The 22,834-nt window shown below is 38.5% G+C and overlaps 1 protein-coding gene and 1 pseudogene across 2 annotated transcripts in view; one reads left to right on the top strand and one right to left on the bottom strand.

Annotated features, from left to right (window-relative positions):
• Positions 1 to 22,834, bottom strand: part of Sec22a (SEC22 homolog A, vesicle trafficking protein) — a 66,922-nt gene that overhangs the window by 7,787 nt on the left and 36,301 nt on the right. For both annotated transcript variants that reach the window (XM_008842954.3, XM_029568220.1), the window contains exon 5: positions 13,850 to 13,965. In XM_008842954.3, coding sequence (XP_008841176.1) covers positions 13,850 to 13,965 — 116 coding nt within the window. The remainder of the gene's footprint in view (positions 1 to 13,849; positions 13,966 to 22,834) is intronic.
• LOC103741987 lies at positions 3,068 to 4,307 on the top strand (annotated as a pseudogene).

The raw sequence follows: 22,834 nt of genomic DNA, 5'->3' as shown, positions 1-22,834 counted from the left end.
AACACAGACTCAGAAAAACAAACGATGTATGTTTTCCCTCATATGTGGATCTTAGCACCAAAACTTTATATACAAATATCCCAGTCAACACTCATCAAAGAAACTTCTTTTGTACCAGATGGAGACTATTAAAGAGTACCACAACTGGTCACACACAGACATTGTGAATTGGCCACTTTTCTTAAGATAGTACAAAGAAGAAATTCTTTTAGTGCAGTCAAGGTGCAGAATGGTCAGTAAGGCAGTGAGAGTGGTTTATCCTAGTGAGATCTTAAAACAGGACCATGAATCTGTCTGGGATGCTCAGACCAGTTCTGCCCCAGAGGCAGGGAAGGTCAGCATGAAACCTTTCCACTTTTGTAATTCCAAAACTTTAAATAAGTTCTGCTAGTTTTTCAGTCCCTTTTATCTAATCATAAAAGTTATGTGGCTGGAGAGATGGCTCAGCGTTTAAGAGCACTGACTGCTCTTCAGAGGACCTGGGTTCAAGTCCCAGCATCCACATGGCGGCTATGAACTGTCCTTAACTCCAGTTCCAGGGGAATCTGAAGCCCTCTTCTGACCTCCGTGACACTGCACGACATAGGTGCACTCACATACATGCAGGCAATACACTCATACACATAAAAACAATAAAATATTTTTTAAAATAGTTATGTTCTGGCCAGTCGTGGTGGTGCACGCCTGTAGTCCCAGCACTTGGGAGGCAGAGGCAGGTGGATCTCTGTGAGTTCAAAGCCAGCCTGGTCTACATAGTGAGTTCCAGGACAGCTGGGGCTACAGGGAGATCCTGCTTCAAAAAGACAAATAAATAAATAAATAAATAAAGTTATGTTCTGTGTAGAAAACTGTGGAAGATATAGATAATACAAAGGAACCCAAGTACTTCATAAACTCATACTCTGGGAGAACTACTGCTTTTGATTCTCTCCCTCTCTTTCAAAAGAAACAGAATGATACTTTTATATACTGCTTTTCAGTACTTTGTGTTATATCATAAGCACTTTCCCAAGATAGTAAATATTTTTCAACCAAAGAATGTGTAAATGATTGTACAACCTTTCATTATTCAGGATATAACATGACTTAATTATTGTCCTATAAATGGATATTAATTTTCTCTAAATTTACACTGTTATTTGAAAACTCTAAAACATCTAAAGTCAGACTGACCTGCACTCAAATCTTTACTTACAAGCCATATTTTTGATTAACTTTATTCTTTTTTAAAAAATTATTTATTTAATAACCATATAATTAGAAGAAGCATTTCATTATAACAGCATTGACATATTCGATAACAATTTCTGGAGCTAAGATGCATCTCTTTCAAAATTGGCTGTAAATTTTTAGGTTTACAAGTTGAATTGATACAGTTCTACAATATTGTACTCCGTATAACCCCTATAAGACATAAAATTAAATGAGGTTTTTAAGCTTTAAAAAAGATCTCCATTTCATTATTAAAATACAGTTTCATACAGAAAATAATTTATTCTTTGAAAAATAAAAACATTATTTATGCTTTGAAGTAGCTATGTCAAACACTGTAAGAGTTTGATAATCTCAGAATACTGGTGCTTGTGGAGTCTAAAACTTCTATCCTGCAGGATGGAGGACATGATCCTGGAAACCTATGTCAGCTAAGGAGCAAATGGGATACAGGTCTCCTGACTTCCAGGTGAGCATTTCTACTGCAGTCACATGATTCAATTTTTTTTCTAATGTGCCATATGAAAATCACTTCTGGGTTGGCATCAGCTTAATTGGTATCATTGCTTCAAAACTGATCCCTAAGAGAACCTATGCAAAATAAACAATGATAAAAGCTTATGCATTCATAGTGTCAACTCACAATAACCTTATTAACATCTCTAAACTCAGAACAAAGTTAAGAAGCAAGTGAAAATAATCTAATTTACACATCATTGAGAACACAAAATCAAATTTACCAACTTAAAAACTATACCCATTTATACTTCTTCAGTTTGAACTTATATACCAAAGAAAAACTTCAGTGCCTCATATTTTAATAAATCTCTATCACACTAAGAAGCAGTTATTAATCTGGGATAAACAAAACTTGTGCTGATTTTTTTTTCATTTTTAAAAGTGTTTTCTTTCTGTGTGTGCACACATACACACAGTGCATATGGGTGAAGGTCAGAGGAAAACTTGTAGGAATTGGTTCTCCCTTTCCACCCTGTGGGTCCTGGGAATTGAACCCAGGTCCTCAGGTTTGGCAGGAAGTGCCTTATCAGTTGAACCATCTCATTGACTCGTGCTTAATCTTTAAACAACATTAACAATATTCGGAAATGTTGATTTTGAGTCCTCAAATTTAAGAGTATCTCAAGCACAAAGTTATAGACTGGAAGATAAATGTAGCAATCATTTTTAACATTTAGAGTATTTAGAATTCTTGGTTTTAAAAATGTAAACTTTAGGGCTGGAGAGATGACTCAGCAGTTAAGAACACTGGTTGTTCTTGCAGAAGACCTGGGTCCAAATCCCAGGACCCACATGGCAGCTAACAACTATCCCTAACTCCAGTCCCAGGGGATCCAACAGCCTCTTCTGACCTCCACAGGCATTGCACGACATGGGTGCACTTACCTCCATGCAGGCAATACATACATACACATAAAATAAAAATAATAAAATTTTAAAAAATGCAAACTTCAGTATCTATATATTATTCACACTCAGGAAATATATGACATATTTCTCACTAGATCTAAAATTATAATTTCCAAATAAATCCTTTACTCTTAAGTCAAGTATTACAGAAATATTGAGGTCACTGATTTTGGGACTGCCTTTCTCCCCTCTCTCACTACCAAGATCTAAGCAACTCCATTCAGAAAATTCCTGAGATTTGTACATAATTCTACAGAGGAGACAGACAGCCTCAGAAACACCTACTTTAACTGAAAATTATCTATGGTGATTGTAGAGATTGTTCCTAAGACAAAACACAATGACAAACCAGAAAGACTAATAGAATATCTTAGGTCCAATGGCTACAGAGAAGATAAATTTACCTTCTATGCAAAAATATAAATTGTAAATCAAGTAACTCTCATGGGGGAAATGAAAAGTGACAGACATCAGGTCACAGTTTTACTTATGTGTTTCTTTCAGGTTAAATGTAGATCTTTGCCCTGGTGGCACTTTTCATGCCAAGCTGTGAAGTCTCCCAATCCCATCCCACTGTGGGGGCAATGTAACTGACTTCCAGCTCCACACACTGGGATACCTGTCACCTATTTATTAGTATCTTAAATTCCAAGAATACTCTAGAAAACACTCTTAAAAAACCAAGAGGAAACCATGAAGAAATATTTTAATTATTGAAATTATAATTTAAACCATGGCTACATCAACGAATCTGGATATGGGGGCTCAGCTGATGGTGGATGAGTGCTTGAGCAGCTTAAGTCTTTCTGGCATGCTAGACATCAAAATAGAACATCTACTGGACCCAAACTCAGAAGAAGGATCACTCATGGTGTTGCCATGGTAATCACATTCATAGTGCCTAACTGATTTGCCATGAATGTGTTCTTGATTTGTGAAGTCCTTAAATGAAGAGCACAGTAAAGTATCAAGATCAATTTAACTCTGACCTGGAGGTGGCATCTGTCTCATGTAAAGGCAGACACTGATGCCAAATGCAGTTATCTGTACACCTTCTACTGGCATTCCAGTAAGGTATGTCTATACCCCCTCTACAACAAAACACTTCTCACTCACCAAACAAGCCAACTACTTTAATCAACAAACATAGAGGAAATGAGGTCTCTAACACACCTGTTAACAAATTCTCTGTTCACCAGTGCTGCTGTATTGAACAAAAAAAATGTTATGAATCACATGGATGAAGGAGGATTTATTCCCCTCATATGATGGGCTGTGGCCCACAGGCAAATAGCTGTGATAAAGTTTCTACTTCAGAATGGTGCAGATCTCCAGCTTTTAGGAAGAGATACTGAAAGTGCCCTGTCAATGGCTCACAGCAAAGGCTACGTAGATATTGTCAAAATGCTGCTTGACTGTGGAGTTGTTAAAGGAGCAGGACAGGAGCCACCTTTTCCTCTGCAAAATGGAGGGATGCCTTTGCTTTATGCTGTACATGGGAATCATGTAAAGTGTGTAAAGAAGCTGCTAGAAAGTGGAGCTGACCCAATAATGGAATCAAGTTTGTGTACAATTCTGTGGATTTAGCTGTTGCTTTGAGCTATAGAAGTGTTCAACAGGTTACTGAGTTGCATTTGCTGAAGTTGCTTCAAAGTATGAAAGAGTGACACAGTCCCAGAAATTTGTCTGCTCTTCTGCTCACTTTTTGGTCATTATAAATGACAGTTTTGCTTACTTGTAAATTCTTACCTCAGTTACAATATTTCCTGATTTTTATTAAATTTTAATAAATATTCCTTTTGGTAATTAACTGGTTTACAATAAAATTACCGTTAATGCCTTTTTAAAATAAACATTTTATGGTGTATTTAAAATTATGAATTAATGTTTTATGGCATGTACATTTTTAAGATACAGATAGTTGTCTTTTATAAAGTGCTGTAATTTGACACAGAAATTCCACCCTGTTTATCTTTATTCTTGTATTAACTCATTGACTACACAGGGCTTGCTGTAAGAAGCTTGTGAGGGAAAAAATGTTCTTGTTAGATTAAAAAGTGCATAGTGTGATTGTTTACAAAATGGGCTGGAGAGATGGCTCAGCAGTTAAGAGCACTGGCTGCTCTTGCAGAGGTCCTGGGTTTGATTCCCAGCACCCACATGGCAGCTAACAGCAGTCTGCAACTCCAGTTCCAGGGGAATCTGACACTTTCATGGGCACTGCATGACATGGGTACATTTACACACATGCACACAAAATAAAAATAATAAAATATTTTAAAAAACAAAAAAAAAAAAACCAAAATGATGTTACAAAGCACTTTTTTTTTTTTTTTGTCAAAAACATGTAGACTCTAGGCTGCATGTAGTGGTGCACATTTTCAATTCTAGCACTTGGGAGGCAGAGGTAGACAGATCTCCATGAGTTCAAGGTCAGTGTAATGGCTAATCCTGGGTGTCAACTTGACTGGATCTGGGATTAACTGAAATGAGAGAGATCTTCTTGACTGGATCATCTGAAGCTGGAAGACACACCCTAAATATGGGTGTTACCTTCTGATAGTGGCCCATATAAAATGCCATGGCAGAGGAGAACATCTGGCTTCTTGCTGCTTGCCTTCTCTCTCGCTGGTGAGTTCATCTTGCTGCTGTAGAATGAAGACTAGCTGATCTTTTGGAATTTGTCAGACCTTCAGCGCCAGATTGGGACTACTGAGACATCCAGGCTTGAGGAGTGAGCGACTATGGATTCTCAGCGTCTCCAGTGTAGTGCAGCCATTGTTGGACTACTCGGACTTTATCCTGGGAGCTAAGCTGATAAATCTCTATACATATATATTCATTCTACTGGTTCTGTTTCTTTGGAGAACCCTGACTAATATAGTCAGCTTGGTCTACTAGTGCACTCCAGGCCAGCTGGGGTTACACAGAGAGGCCCTATCAAAAAAAAAAAAAAAAGTTGTGTGTACTCCTGAATGACCCTGCTTAAACCTCTTTTATCACTGTGTCCATTTGCATTCTGAGTGGTTTCATGTCCATGAAATCTTTAGAGGGCAGAAACTACTCCTCTATGCATCCTCACAGTAAGGTGAGGGAAAATATTTCCAAGCACCAGTCACTGACCACACTTTTCTCTAAGCAGATATCAAATTCCAATGACTGGAGCCAAGGGACTCTACATTCACTGACTTTCCAAAGGCAGCGGTCCTCATTTAAGTAACAGGATCAGAAAGTGTTGGAAAATCTTTTAAAACTACCCATGGGTGACAAAGTACTAGTGCATTACATTTCCTCCAACTTGGTACCCTATAGTTTTGCTGCTCTTCTCTCTGAGTCGGGGTTTGAGGAACCTCATTTACTGATGTACAGGTGGAACATTATGTGGGTTCAGCAGAGCAGTGATAACCAGGGAAAACATGCCTATTTTCTAGATAGCTACAAATCCCATATGAACCAAAATATAGTTCCCTGAATCAGGTAAGAAAGAAACATCATTGGAGTAAGTTCAGGACAAACTGCGGAAAAATAAATCTTACCAACCATCTGAAAACTCTTATCTTCATAAACACAACCTTACAGAGTCACCAAATTATATATTACCTACTAAAAGAAACACTCTGGCCTTTTCTCCAGTCATAATGTATAGTATTCCCTTTCACATCCCATTACCAGGTATGATAGTGTTAAACACTCCCCACCCCAAATCTCCTAAAGTTTTTAGAGAAACTATGGAATTTAACAAGGGGCAGAAACCTGCAAACATGCTCTCTGTCCTCTTAACTCCACAAAACATTGACCTTTATCTGAATTTCTTTGAGTATTTGAAAACCTACCAATTACATTGGATTAACAAAAGATGTATTTCTTTCTTTCTTTTTCTTCTGTTTGCCTAACAGTTAATACTTTTTTTGGTACTGAGGACTGAACCCAGGGCAATCTTTTGCTAGGCAAGTCTTCTACCATTAAGCTATATTCCTAGCTTGACACTTAAAACTATTTAAATTTTGAATGAGTAATTTTCATACGGTTCAAAAAGTATAAAGAATCTAAAAAAGGTATTCAGTGAAATCTTGCTCCCACTCTGTTCCCCATCTGTCCAGTTCCCATCATGTTTATTACTTTCTATCCTTCTAGAGTTTATGTATGCAAATTTGTGTAAATTAAAACATACTGTTATTCTGTCAGGCAATCCTTGATGTGGGGGGTTAAGCTAGTAGGGGCTTGTGGTCAAAATACCTGTTTTGCATTTCTCAAAATGGCCATTGCTTTGAGAGGGTGCAGAATTGTATATATAGGGACCTTGAAACATGAATCAGATTTCTGAACCCAGGCTTCATACTAACTGGAACATTAATGTCCTCATGTGGCCTATGTGTGGGTGGGGTCAGGCCCTCCATGGGCAGAGGAGGCCAAATTCATGCTTTTAAGAACAGGCCAGGTGCAACAGGTTGTACTTTTAACTGCTGTCAAATGGAGCAGCAGCTCGCTAAAGAACACCAAAGCACACAATGAGAACATGCCTCCCTTGTAGGTTTTCTTGAACTTATTAAGGAGAAAGTTTTTGTTTTAGTGTTGGTTTCTAAAACAGACTCATTTTTGGTTTGGTGTTTTGGAGACATGATCTTGCTATGTAGCTTTAGCTGGCCTGGAACTCACTATGTTGACCAGGCTGGTCTCCAACTCACAAAAATTACCTGCTTCTGCCTCCCAAGTGTTGGGATTAAAAGCATTCACTACCATTCCCAGCTAAAACAGAATAAAGTTTTTAGAGTAGCTTTATGCTTACAGAAAATTGAGTAAAGGGGCTGGAGAGATGGCTCAGTGGTTAAGAGCACTGACTGCCCTTGCAAAGGACCTGGGTTTAATTCCCAGCACCCACATGGTAGCTAACAACCATCCATACATAACTCCAGTTCCAGGGAATCCAATACCCGCTTCTGACTTCCAAAGGCATTGCACGACACAGGTGCACTTACACATATACAGGCAATATACTCATACATATAAAATAAAAATAATAAAATAGTTCTAAAAATTGAGGGTTCCCATATATTCTTCTCACTCCCTTGCTCAGCTTCCAACTGTCCAGTATTGACACATGATCACTGTCTAAAGTTCACTCTTCCTGTTGTACATTCTGTGGGTTTGACAAATGCATAGTGGCAGGTACACACCATTATAATAACACAGAACTATTTCACTGCTCTAAAAATCCTAGGCTACAGATACACACGGTGCTTCCTCCAAAACCCTTCCTCCAAAATACTACAGATCTTACTATCTATAGCTTGGCCTTTTGCAAAAAGTCATATAGTAGGAATGGCACAGTGCGCAGTTTCATACTGGCTTCTTTCACTAAGGAATATGCACTCAAGGAGTCTCTGTCTTTTCATAACTTGACAGCTCATTTCTTTCTATTTTTTAAAAAATATTATATTTTTCTTTTCTTTTTTTTTGGGTCTTTTTGAAGCAGGGTTTCCCTGTAGCCCCAGCTGTGCTGGAACTCACTATGTAGTCTTGAACTGGTCTTGAACTCACAGAGTTCTGCCTGCCTCTGACTCCCAAGTGCTGGGACTACAGGCATGCGCCACCACGACCAGCATATTTTTCTTTTATGTGTATGAGTGTATTGCCTGTCATACAGGCACCTGTGTCATGCAATACCCATGGAGGGCATAAGAGGCCATCAGGTCCCCTGGAACTGGAGTTATGGACAGTTGTTAGCTGCCATGTGGGTGCCGGGATTTGAACCCAGGTCTTCTGCAAGTACAACCAGTGTTCTTAACCACTGAGCCATCTCTCCAGCCCCTCATTTCTTTCTATTACAGAATGGTGGTTTATTGTGTGGATTATCAGTTTATCCACTCCTCTTGTGAGGTATCTTTCACAGTTGCTTCCCTGAAATTATAAATAAAGTTGATATACACATTCATATGCTATTTCTGTGTTAGCAAAAGCTCTCTACTCATTTGGTGTGTGAGACCTAAGAGCACTACTGCAGGACAATAAAGTAAAGCTATGTTTAGCTTTGTGAGAAACAGCCGAACTGTCTTCCAAAGTAGCTGTTCCATTTTGCATTCCTACCAGCAGTAAATGAGAGTTGCCCTTGTTCCATATCCTCATCAGCACTGGGAATTCTCAGCTGTACCACACTTCCACAATGTGGCAGATGTTTAGTGGTATTTCATTGTTTTTTAGATGCAAGACATGATGCCCAATATCTTTTCATGTGCATATCTGTCATCTGTATTATCTTTTTTGGTGAGGTATCCATTGGCTCTTTTGATCATTTGTTAACTGGGCTGATCTGTATTCTTAGTTTTGCGTTTAAAGAGTTCTTTGTATATTTTAGGATCAAGCCCCACATCTCCTTAAAGATTTTATTTTTTATTTATTATGTGAGTGTTTCTGTGTGTATGTACATATGAGTGTGGGTGCCTGCAGAGGCCCAAAGTGGGCATTATAACCCCTGGAGTTGGAGTTACAGGAGGTTGTCAGCTGCCCAACATGGGCCCTAGGAACTAAACTCAAGTCCTTTGAAAGAACAGAAGTGGTGCTCTTAATCGCTAAGCTCTCTCCAGCCCTACAGAATTAAACCCTTTTATCAGATATGTCTTGCAAATATTTCTTCCTAGTCTGTAGCTTCTTCTATCATTCTCTTAGCAAAGCAGACTTTGTTAGATTTAATGAAGTCTAACATTCATTTTTTCTTTCATAGTGCTTTTGGTGTTGTATCCAAAACTTCATTGCCAGACCCCCAGGTCATAGAGATTTTCTTTTCTTCACTTTTTTTTAAAACAATTTGAATCTTTGTGCTATACATTCAGTTCCATTCTGAATTAATATTTGTGAAATTTGTAAGACCTGTGTCTAGATTCACTCTTCTGCATGTGAATTTCCAGTTGTTCTGCATGATAAAATGACAATCTTTTCTCTACTGAATTGCTTTAGCTCTTTTGTCAAAGATCAGTTAACTACATGATGTAAATATATTTCTAGGCTCTCTATTCTGTTCCATTGATTCATTGTTTATTCTTTTGCCAATATCACACTGTCTTAATTAATGTAGCTTTACAGTAAGTCTTAAAACTGGACAATGTGAGTCCCCAAGTTTATTCTTCATCAGTACTGTGCAGATCATCCTGGGTGTGAAATGGTAATAAATAATATGGCCCTTGTTCATGACACAGGGCTCCTAAACCCCCCATAAATAAAAGCACTAGAAGAGTCTTTTGTCTTAACTGGTCTTTAAAGCCAGTCCTGCTAAAGAACCCTAAGATCCTTGTAATTTCCTGAGTTACGGGAGGATTTAACACAGAACTCCCAAGTCCCTTGGAATTTCCAGTGTGAGAGAAACATCTTTTGCTTTGAAGTGACTCTTGGTAGATTCCTGGATCAGTGATAAATACCAAAAAAGACCAGGCCATGATTAGAAATTTAGAACCTTTAGCCCCACCCCAATCTTCTAGGAAGGAGAGAGGAGCTAATAAGTTCATAACCAATCATGCCTTCCTAAAAATCTTTAAAGAATGGAGTTTGGTGAATTTCTAGGTTGGCAAACATATTGGCATGTGAGACCAAAAGCTCTTATGCCTGGAACCTTCCAGATCTCTCCCTATGCATCTCTTCATATGGCTATTCACCTGTGTCCTTTGCAATATCCCTTAAAATAAACTGCCAATGTGTTTCCCTGAGTCTACAAACTATTCCAGCAAATGATTACACCCAAAGAGGGAGTTGTGAGAACCTCTAATTTATAACCAGTTGGTCATAATACAGGTGACAATTTGGTCTTTTGACTGGCATTAGAATTGAGAGCAATCTTAAGAAACTGAGTCCTTAGCTTTTGAGTTCTGTGCTATGTACAGGTAGGCAGTACTGAAACTGAGTTAAATTGTAGGACATATAGTTGGTATTGGAGAAGTAGTTGATAGGGAACACCTCCTGCTCCTCATCAATTTGACAGATATAAAACTCTGAGTCTGACACTTCAACAATATTGAGTTTTCCTCTCACTAAATATGTAATCTCTTTCCATTTTTATCTTTGATTTCTTTTGTCAGAGTTTTAGAATTTGTTTTATACGAATCATATATATGTATATATGTGTGTGTGTATATATGTATATATAGCGCCAGATTTATAAGCATATTATAAGCACCTCTTTTTGGTACTTTTAAATTTCAATGTTCGTTGCTAGCACATAATAAGAAATTTTTGTACATTTTAATTCCGTATCTTATAACCTAGCTATAATCACTTATTAGTTTCAGGAAGATATTTTCGTTGTCTTGATATTTACTATATAGATAATCATGACTTCTGTAAACTTGTTTACTTTTTTCTTCTCAATCTGTCTATATTTTATTTCCTTTTATTTCCTTTTCTCCTCTTATTGCGTTATTGAGGCTTTCTAATACAACGTTAAATAAAGGTGGTAGATGAGACACTGCTACCCTGTTTTTATTTAGTTTCTCATCATTAAAGATGATATTAATTGCACAGGATTTTTTGGTTGATGTTCCTTATTAAGGTAAGGAAGTTTCCCTCTAATCCTAGTTTGCTCCATGATTTAAAAAATTTTTTTTTATTTATTATTTTTATTTTATGTGTATGACTGTATTGCCTGCATGTATGTGAGTGCACCCTTGTCGTGCAATGCCACAGAGGTCAGAAGAGGGCTTCGGATTCCCCTGGAACTGGAGCTAAGGATGGTTTGTAGCCGCCATGTGGGTGCTGAGAATTGAACCCAGGTTCTCTGCAAGAGCAGTCAGTGCTCTTAACCACTGAGCCATCTCTCCAGCCCCGCTCCATGGTTTTTTTTAAAATTATGGATGGAAATTTTTAGATTTTCTCAAATGTCTTTCTACATCTATTGATATGGTTACTATTTTTCTTCAGTATGTTGATGTAATAGATTGAAATAATTTATTTCAAATATAGAATCAGCCTTGTACAGCTACGCTAAATCCCACTTGGTTATGCTGTGTAACTGCTTTTCTTCATTACTGGATTTGCTTTGCTAATATATTGCTAAAAATTTCTGCATCTATGTCCAAGAAAGCTAATTAGTCTATAAAGTTATCTTTTTAAAATATAAATAAGCTGAGACATCACAGAACCAATTATACATAAGTGGGAAATAGTTTGATCAGATTATTCTTCTGAACCTAAAAGTACTAACACCTGCAATGAGATACATTACTGGTTAGAGAAGGAGAACACAGGACAATTAGAAATAAAAGAAGGTTTGGGGCTGGTGAGATGGCTCAGCGGTTAAGAGCACTAACTGCTCTTGCAGAGGACCCGGGTTCCATTCCCAGCACCCACATGACGGCTACAAACTGTCCTTAACTCCAGTTCCAGGGGAATCCGAAGCCCTCTTCTGACCTCCATGGTCTTGCACGACATGGGTGCACTCACATACATGCAGGCAACACACTGATACACATTAAAAAAAAAAAAGAAATAAAAGGTTTAAGCCAGCTATAACATTTCAAAAGCATGAAGAGCTACAGTATACAAATACTTTCTTCAGCTTTTAAGTTAGGAGCTAGAAGAGAAAGAAGGAAAGAATCAGCCCAAGAAGGACAAAAAAGGAAAACCAACTGCATGAAGAAAATTAGTTTCTCTTAGATTGATAGCCTTGTCTTTATCTTAACTTATAGGCAATATAGTCTAAATCCCAGGTTCCAGAACTCATACACTATTTTCAGACAGGGATATAAACATGGCTTTGTGGTAGTAAAGCTTTTCTCTAGCCAAGCACGCTCTACCTAGAAAAACCAACTCTTCATCACTTATCCTACTGTTTTTTGTATCACATCAATAAAATTTAGAAAAACAAAAGACCTATTTATTAGCTTTTCAGTCAGCAGTTTCCAATCACCCATTTCTTCTTTTTGGTAGCTTGTTAGTTGGCTGAAAACTGAATTCCTTCTGCTGGAATAAATTCAACCTGGCAGGGGGATAGGAACAGGAAGGTAGAGGGATGGGAGCCAGCATCCTATGCATGAAAGGAGACAGGAGATTTACTTGTAAACAAAGTATTTGAAAGAGAAACTGAAAAGGAGAAGCCCCATGCATCCCTTTTGGGACAGCTCTGCTCTCACAATCCGTGATATCATTTCTACTTTTTGTTGGCTTTAGGTGGCTGAACCCAGAAGATATTTAGAATGGTACTACAAACCTAGACTGCTAAGCAGGTTTGTATAAATGGTATTCTGAACTTAATGCTGAAGATACATACAGACACAGATCTGATTCATAATGTGACAGTGTCAAGAATTCTTGGGAAAAATAAATGGAAACAATGGGAAGGACAACTGTGTAACAAATATGCTAGGTATTTAGGAAAGGAAATTCCAAGAAGCACAGAGAAAGCACAAGAGAAAGGTTATTAAGTTCTGATAGATCATCTCAGGAAGAAATCCCTCTGGAAAATGAAATATCTGAAGAAATTAGTGATGTTCTCCCTAACCAGGTAGCTCAGGTTTAAAAAGGACACTGACCAAAAGGAAAAGGCACAGAGACTACCTACACAGGAATGCACAGAGGCTGGACAGTAACACAACCCACGGGGGCAATCTTCCCACTTCCACTGTTCTCTACCTGCTCACTCTCTGCCAGTACCAGCTCACCATCTCTCCACAAAGCTTTCTTCACCTCTCCTGATGACACCAACATCTCCTCTTTCTGGCTCTGAATACTACGAGATTCTTTGCCTCCAAATTCTCTTTAAACTATGAGAATGCAGGGTCCATGTCACACAAATCTTGGTGTCTCCAGGGTGCCTATCAACAGTGCCTCCAAAAGAGCACTTGATAAATATGCTGAAGGAGTAAAAAAGCCAACTGGAAATCAGTACTTGGTTTTAGTATTATTCTGGTTTTATTTATTTGGTTGTTTTGAGACAGGTCTTGCTATAAAACCCAGGCTGGTCTGGAGCTTACTATGTGGTTTGGGTCAGCCTCAAACTTGTAGTCCTCCTGCCTCAGCCTCCTGAGGGCTGGAATCACAGGCATGCATCACCACCACGCCTGGCTCTGAAATCATGGTTTTGAAGGAAGGCAGGGAAGGGCAGGTATAGGAACACAGGTTTTGAGCAAGCACTGTAAATTATACTAAGTCCTAATCCAATTCAAATTAATTATGTAACGAGGAGAATGAATAGGCATAGTCACCTGAAATGGCAAAAATAGCACAGTACCTGCAGGAGGCTTTCTATGGCATGAAAGCCTCGAATTAAATTCAGAGCTCCACATAAAAGACTAAGGATAAATGCCACAACCCCTGACAGAGTTGCTGGTTCCAGTCGCTGATGAGCTAGAAAAGAAAAGAAATGGTTAGAAATGAATACTAGTATCACAGGCTAAACTTATGTGAAATGGAAATTTGCTGTTCAATTTAGAAGGGCCAAATATCAGTAATTTTAAACAATGTCTCTTAGTAATTAAATATTCTTTTAAAATGCAAAATATTTGACAATATAAAAAGCGCCATTCTGAACTCAAAACAACCCTTTTTTTCTACATTTTTAACAGACACTTCTAACTTCTATTTGGGATATACCGTGCTGAGGAGAATTCAAATCTGGCACTAAATTATTCAAGAAAAAAAACCCACCTTACTGTCTAAATACATCTATACTTTGCAAGTCAGTAGAAATATCTGCAAAAGGTAACTCTGCTTGGAGAGTCACTTCACAATTCCTGTTTTCTGAAAACGTTTAGGAAACTGTTTTTTTTTGTTTTGTTTTGTTTTTGTTTTTTTTTTAAAAAAAGACAGGGTCTCCCTGTAACCTTATGCTGGCTTTGATCTTAAAGATATACCTGCCTGCCTCTGCCTCTACACCCCCGCCCCCCCCAACCGGGTGTGGGATTAAAGGTTTGTACCACCACACTAGGCTTGGAAAACAGTTTTAAGAATATGCATAGGTTGCTTTTAGGCAGAGCCTGCCTCATTTGGGTCCAGAGCTATAAATACCACCGGCTGTATGTGAAAGCCCATATATTATCATCAATCTGAACTCTACACTAGAATGAAGTCTTACAGCTGTGAAGTTCCTGGCCAGCTGGATACTACTTAAGGTAAAAATGATTGAAACAAAACAAAATAAAAACAAGAACAAACCAGCTAAATAGGTGACCATCTTTACAAAAACATTCTCTTAGCTTTTAGGGCTTCAACAGCATAAAATATTCACTTATACAGTAACTACCTTTCACGATCATTTTTTATTTGTTAGAACTAACAATGGAGTCTAAATGAAAACAAACTAAATACATAATCATTAGACTTCAAAAGGGACACTGGCAAAGACAGGACAACAGAACCACATTTTCATTACTTGATTTAAACCACTGAAGTGTAAAAGTCCAACAATGAAGTTAATGAGGTGGAACATTAATAGAAAGAAAGGCAAATCTTAGAAAATACTAGTCTGGAATAACATTTTTGTAATTTCTTTTGTGCCCATGTCTAGTCTTTCATTAAATTTCTCTGAGACTTAAAAACCCAATGTCTCTGTATAGTATTGATACCATGGTCTTTTATCAGTAGAAAAATAAGTCACAATTTAAAAATCTATCCAACTAGCTAGCAATTAGTCATATTTTATAGCTTCTCTCCCTCCTGCTCTACCCTCTCTCAGTAGTGAAGGGAATTGCCCTTTCATAAAAAGGAAATAGGCCTCAAGAATAAAACCAACTGACATCTCAACAACTATTAAATCACACTTCTACATGAAACAAGTTACCATACAAAAAACCCGAAACAAATGAAAATTCTAGCTTTGTAAGGTCAGGTAAGGTGTGGTCGTTCTTCAACAGAAAGTTATTACAATTTTCATGTGTTGGTGGAAATCTGTTTAAGAAATGCACAAGTCCATATCAGTTATGAAGTTTCTAGCACTTGCCTTTTGGCCTTAGAGCACTTGTTTTATAATAATAGTATACCATTTATGAATTAATTATTTCAACATTATTAAAGGCAAGTACTATGCCTCCTTTAACAAGGACAAGGTAAGCACTGTGCTCAAGGACAGCTGGCACTGTGCCAACTTACTGTGGGAAAGAAATTCTACCATGGTGATTTTCCCACTTCATCTTACCCTTTCCTGGGACCTCTGCTTATTTTCTGAGAAGAGTTATTAAGAAAACTTCATCAGTCCAAAATATAAGAGGCTGACATTACAGAAGGATATTTTATCATTTTAATAACTGAATGAGATATTTAGCCACATTTTGATGTATTATGCTATGTGTGCTACTTTTTTTTTTTTTAATCTCAGTAAAAGATTTTAGGTCTGCTGCTATCCAAAAAAGCCTGTAGCATACTTCAGTTTGGCACCACGCCAGGCACTACTGGGTATACTGTATATGTGAAGCAATAACAGATGAGAGGCTATACATGATAAAAAAGGGCTTTGTTTTGCTTCCTCAGTCCAACACAGTATCACCTGCAGTTGTTTGCTTGTTTTGCAACCACCTTCTACTACAATGCCTTTTAATTAGCCTCCTTTAACCCAATAATGACATTTTTCCACAACAAAGTTAAAATTTTCTCAACATATATAAATGATTTTCACAGAGTTTAAAAAAGTTCCAAAAGAGGTAAGACTAAATCCCTGGGAACCAAAGAGCTACTGGTCAGCATGACTTAATGCATTTGTTCACAACAGCACAGGCTTTTGGGCATGACTGTAATATTCTATGCTTCAGGAGATACAAAATACAAATTACATACTCTGCCTTCAAGGCACTGCTACTCTTGGTTCTGTTTATTTTAATATTTTTACTGCTTTTTTGAGACTTTCAGACAATGTATTTTGATCATATTCAGACTCCCTCTTCTGCCTCCTACCCCTACCTTACTCACCCCCACACCCAATTTCATGCCCTCTATTATTTTTTAAGGCCTATTGAGCCTAATTTATGTCCCCAAAATATTCTTGCATGTGGGTCCAACCCCTGGAGCCTGGTGAACCTACCCAGCATTACAGCTAGGTAGAAAGAAAACTGACTCTTCTTCCCAGGAGCTATCAGTTCTCAACAGCTCCTCAGCTAAGGTTGAGGCTTTTTGCCCACCTCCCAACTTTCATGCTGGGATTTTGTCTGGCTCGAGGTTACACAGGTCTTATACACTGTCACAACTACTATGAGTTCATATGAGTAAATGCCTTGCTGTCTGGAAAATACTTTCCTTATAGTTATCCACTATCTCTGGCTCTTATATTTTTTTCCTCCCCCTCTTCCACAATGATCCTGAGCCTTGGGAGGAAAAAGTGTGATATAGGTGTCCTATTCAGGGCTAAGTAATACATAGCCTCTTATTTTCTGCACATGCTCAGTTCATTGCATACCTGGCAGTGTTATCAGCCCTAGGAGCCTGTGGCTAGACAGGTCACAGGTTATAGGGAAGAATCTGCTATTATTATTCTCCTAAATGCACATAGTATTGAACTGACTCCTTATGATGTAGTTATCCCCACAGATTAATGCATCTCTCAACTCTCACCAGAGAAGCTTCTTACTGTTACTCTTTTTTTTTTTTTTTTTTTTTTTTTTTTTTGGTCTTTTTGAGACATGGTCTTCCTGTAGCCCCAGCTGTCCTGGAACTCACTATGTAGACCAGGTTGGCCTTGAACTCAGAGATCTACCTGCCTCTGCCTCCTGAGTGCTGAAAGAAGATAGAACAAGGAAATATATGAAAGTAGCATGCATTCTAACATAAAAGTGGTAAAGAATGTTGAAGAGGAAGGACAGAGCAGTGGGAAGGAGTGATCTGAACCAGGAAAGACCTCTGAGGATGGATACAATGTAATTGGGTTCAAAGGCCAACAACTACATTCCATGCAGAGAAAAGGCCCTGAGTACAGAAATGAAAACACCTCTTCCCACTGAGAGTTGGATCCTCTCCATCGTCAGGTACCTAGTTTAACAGGCCCTTAGGTTCCCTGTATCTTTCAGAAGAGGAAATGAAGGTTTAGAGAAATTAATATGTCTGTCCATGGTCACAAGCAAACTAGTATTTAATATAGGTAGATTGACTATAGATTCTCATTTTCTCTCTCATTCTCTCTGTCTCTATCTCTCTCTCATGGTAGACACCTAGGTATTCTACAGTCAAGCTACAGCCCCAGTCTAAAAATCATGCTCATAAACTACTCTGTTATAGGACACAGCTAGTGGTTTTGTTTGATTTAAAGGATGGTTTGTAGAGAGAATGGAAAATAAAGACAGAAAAGGAGACTGGAGCAAATCAATAGTCTGAATACTGCTAAGCATTATGGGAAATTAGATAACGAAGAATCACTGAAGAATAGGAGATTGGTATTATTAAAGCTATGCTTAAAGCATAATAATCTATTAATGGGTTATAAAGAGATTAACAGTAGAAAAAGAGAAATAATATTTGACTGCCTTTCTCACTGAGTATACACTGTCCTATATGTCCTTCAAAACAGGGTATTTCATAAAACAGGAATAGCTAACTTCTCTGTGTCTTGACTTTTTCCATCTGTAAATTGAGGTTAAATAATTTGCTTTAAGTCAGATAACTAGTGCTCCAGTTTGCTTTCTGAGTTGCTGTGATAAAAACCAAGACTAAAAACAACTTAGGGAAGGAAAAGGGTTTGTTTGACTTACAGATTACAGTTTATCACCCAAGGAAGCCAAGGCAGGAATTCAAGGGAGGAACCCAAGGCAGGAACTGAAGCAGAGACCACAGAGGAACACTGCTTATTGGCTTGCTTCCCCTGGCTTGCTCAGCTACCTTTCTTACATAGCCCAGAGAGAGTACGGTCCACAGTGTGCTGGGCTCTCCTACATCAACCAGCAACCAAAAAATGCCCACCCCTCCCCAATGCCCATAGGCCAATCTGAAGGAGGAAATTTCTCAACTGAGATTTCCTCATCCTAGGTATGTCTAGGTTTGGTCAAAGTGACAATATTATTATGATGATGATGATCATGATGATGACAACTAGTAAGGGCTATCTTCTTAAAGTGACCTTGGATCTATCTGTCTGATTTCAAAGTCCATGACCTTTAGGGAGTTCAGGAGAGAGTCACTGCAAAGGACTGCCTGAAAGGAAGGGGTGAGTTAAGACAATGCTAGGTAGAAATGGGGACAGAAGTGAGAGCTATTATGGTAGTTAAAGTTATTAAACTTTGTTGGGTGTGGTAACACATGCCTTTAACTGTAGCGCTCAGGAGGCAGAGGCAAGAGGATCTCTGTGAGATTGAGGCCAGTATGGTCCACATTGAGATTGAGTGTGGTCCACAGTGAGATCTAGGCCAGCTGGGGCTACAGGGAAATCCTGTCTCAAAAAAACCAAGAAAAAAAAACAAAACAAAAACAAAAAACAGAAACAAAAAAACAAAACAAAACCCAAACCAAACCAAACCAAAACAACAACAACAACAAAAATAACAACAAAAAAAACTTAGACTTGGGAGAGGGAGGCTGGAGTGGGGCTGGAGAAATGGCTCAATAATTAAAAGTGCTGCTGTTCTTCCAGAGAGCCTTAGTTTGGTTCCTAGCACCCCAGAAGGCAGTCCACAACCACTTGTAACTCCAGTTTTAAGGGATCCCACATCCTCTTCTGGCCTCCATGAATACCCATACACATGTGGCACACATTCACACAGACATACAGATAAATAAATCTTTTTTTAAAAAATTACTTTTATTATTTATATTTTATGTGTATGAATGTATTGCCTGCATCAGTGTAAGTGTACCCATGTCATGCAATGCCCACAGAGGTCAGAAGAAGGAGTCAGATCCCCTGGAACTGAAGTTACAGATGGTTGTTGTTAGCTGCCATATGGGTGCAGGGAATCAAACCTGAGTCCTCTGTAAGAGTAACAAGCGCTCTTAACTGCTGAACCATCTCTCCAGCACCCAATAAATCTTTTAAAATACATAATAAAATTATAGGTCATGGCAATGAATTAGACGTGGAAAGGAAAAGGGAATAAAGTAAAAAAGAAAAATGCCAAGGCTTTAAATCTGGGTGATTAGAAAGATGAGAATGCTTACAACTAACCCACAGAAAGAAACTCAGATTTTATCTAGAATGGAGATATGGGTGCTGGGGATGTGGCTCAGTATAGAATATTTGTCTAGTAAGTTGCAAGGCTCTGAGTTCCATCCTCAGCACTGGAAGAAGAAAAAAAGAATGGTGACATTTTGAACACAAAAATTTAGGAAATGGTGAAACATGTTAACAAGTAGCTAAAGAACAAAAGAACAGAGGAAAGCTGGAGAAACAGAGGAGGTCTCCATTTGAGGGAGGGGCTTAGACAAGACAAAGGAAAGAACAGACCAATGCTACAAAGGAAGGTAGAAGAGTCAAGAAGACAGATGGATGCTCCAGTTTGCTTCTGTTGCTGTAAGAAAACACTGTCCAAAACCAACTTGGGGAGGAAAAGGTTTATTTCATCTTACCACTTTTAGTTCATCATCAAGGGAAGCTAGGGCAGGAAAGTCAAGGCAGGAACTGAAGTAGAGACCATGGGGAACACTGCTTATTACTGGCTCGCTTCCCTGCCCTGTGTACACAGCCCAGTCCCACCTGCCCAGGAATGTCACTACTCACAGTGGGCTGGGCCCTCCTACATCAATTAGCAATCTTGAAAATGTCCCACAGACATGTTCGCAAGTCAGTCTGATGGAGGAAATTCCTCAATTGAAGTTCACACTTTCAAGGTAACAAATTTGTGTCAAGTTGACAAAGTCTAACTAGGACAACAGATATGGGAGAATCAGATGTGCAAAGAACCAAAGACAACTAGAAGGAAAGACCTTCCAGAAGAAAGATGCAGCTAACAGCATCTACAGATGGGTCAGGAAACATCTGGATAGAAAGAAAAAACATTAAAAATTATCAGATCTATTGTCCAAAAGATGCTTGTTGACTGTGAGATAGTTTCAGAAGAGAAGCTGAAGGCAAAAGTCAGACTGTAAGAAGGGAAGTAATTGGTGACATTAAGAGGTCAGAGCATATGTGAATGTTTCTGCAGTTAACAGGAGAAAAAGGACAAAAGAGCAACACATTAAAAGAACTGAGAAAACAATTCCTTTTTCCCCATAAGGCGTATAGGGGAGGAAAAGAAGACTTGAACCTAAGTATAAAGAAATAATTCAGTGAAGATGAAATAAAGTTAAGAAAGTGAGAAACAGATGGAGTAGAGTTCCAGAACAGTCACTGTGAAGAGTCTAAAGGACAGTATGACAATACCATCGCAGCTATGTCCCAAGTTAAAGGCAAAGTGCACAAGGCACTGTCATTGAAGAGGCTCAAAAGACCTGGAGGAATAAGCTATGGCAGCTAAGGGACAATTCAGGTCAGACAGTTTAACTCAGGTCAGACAGCTATATGGCCCCAAACACAGTATTCTCATCAACAACAGGCCTTCCTTATCACCAACATCTGTCATTCAAGCTGGAAATGCTATTTCCTTCTTACATATCACAGTCTTATCTTGTATTTTTTTTTCTTTCTTTTCTTTTTTTGTCACAGGCTCTCACTTCTCACTAGGGGGACCTCAAACCCATGATCCCCCTGCATTTGCCTCCAACCTTTTCCTCCCCAAGTTGGTTTTGGACAGTGTTTTCTTACAGCAACAGAAGCAAACTGGAGCATCCATCTAGGAGCATTATAGGCATTTGCTATCTACAATGCCTGGTCAGTTTTGCATTTTTCTTATCAGATTATAATTCCTATGCCTATCTTGAAAGTGTTTACTATCTTCATAAAATGCCCCCATAATATTTAGCACAATAATTCAGAAAGGAATACTTACTAGATTGTGAGGTATGTACTTGTATACATAGGAACTTAAAGCAAAGTGGGAAATCTACTTGCCTTATGAGCATTGACCAAAACAGAGTAATACTTTCTAGCACCTGGTAAGCTAAAAAACATACAAGACAGGTGAAAAATATAGGCATCAGAAACTGAAAGAATCTGTGACTTTTAAAAAATTTTTATTATTTTTATTTTTTTATGTGTATGAGTGTATTGCTTGCATGTATGTGAGTATACCCGTGTCGCGCAATGGGCTTCGGATTCCCCTGGAACTGGAGTTAAAGATGATGGTTCGTAGCCACCATGTGGGTGCTGGGAATTGAACCCGGGTCCTCTGCAAGAGCAGTCAGTACTCTTAATCATTGAGCTATCTCTCCAGCACCAGAATCTGTAACTTTTAAAAAATAAACATAAAATTTAAAAAGACTAGCAACATTAAATTGTGGTAAGGATATGAAGTAATCAAATTCTCAGTCAGATCACCTTACTGTCAGATCACAGACCCTCTAGATGCCTCTCCCCCTCTCCCAGAAGTCAGGCCATTACCCCCATGCAGCTCTATCTCTGGGACAGAGAATTGGTAAGAAAACATGCTATACTATGGCCTTGAAGTTGCAAGGTAAGTTTATGGTCAGAAACTCCCTTTGTTCTCAGGAACCCCAATATGTTACATTTGGCAATAGTCTCTCCTAAGGCAGCGCCTCTCTGGATTTAAAGGGAAGGCTCACTTCAAGGCCACATTCTGGCTGCTTATGGCCAGGATGCTATATCCTCTTAATTGCTCTATTTCAAGGTCTAATCATGGTCATAAATGGTCCTAAGGCTCTCTCCTAATAAAAGCTCATTCTGAAGGGTATTTTTGTATCAGTTCCTTTCTATAAACCTACCTCTTTAAAAAATTATTTATTTTATGTGTATGAGTATTACACCTGTATGTGTATAAGTGCACCTGTGTCATGCAGTTCCTGTGGAGGACAGACGAGGGCATCAGATCCCCTGGAACTGGAGTTAAAGATGGTTGCTAGTCACCACATGGGTGTTGGGATTCCAACCGGGGTCTTCGGCAAGAACAGCCAATACTCTTAACCATTGAGTCATTTCTTTAGGCCCCTCTCTTTTTTAAATTAATTACTTTTTCTTTTTTTTTTTTCCTTTTTGAGACACAGTCTCACTATGTAGCACTGGCTGGCCTGGAACTTCTGAAGTAGATCATCCCAGGCTATCCTTGATCTCACAGAGATTCACAGGCTTCTGCTTCCTGAGTGCTGGGATCAAAGCGGTGTGCCACCATACTTGGCCCTACCTCTTTCTTTTTAAGTTTTAACAATTACTTGTGGGAATGTAAAATGGAACAATTACTTCAGAAAACTATCAGTT

The sequence above is a fragment of the Nannospalax galili genome, unplaced genomic scaffold (genome assembly GCF_000622305.1).
Source record: "Nannospalax galili isolate Female #2095 unplaced genomic scaffold, S.galili_v1.0 scaffold18, whole genome shotgun sequence".
Taxonomy (NCBI): Eukaryota; Metazoa; Chordata; class Mammalia; order Rodentia; family Spalacidae; genus Nannospalax; species Nannospalax galili.
The sequence above is the reverse complement of the archived record's forward strand: the minus strand, read 5'-3'. Positions and strand labels throughout refer to the sequence as shown.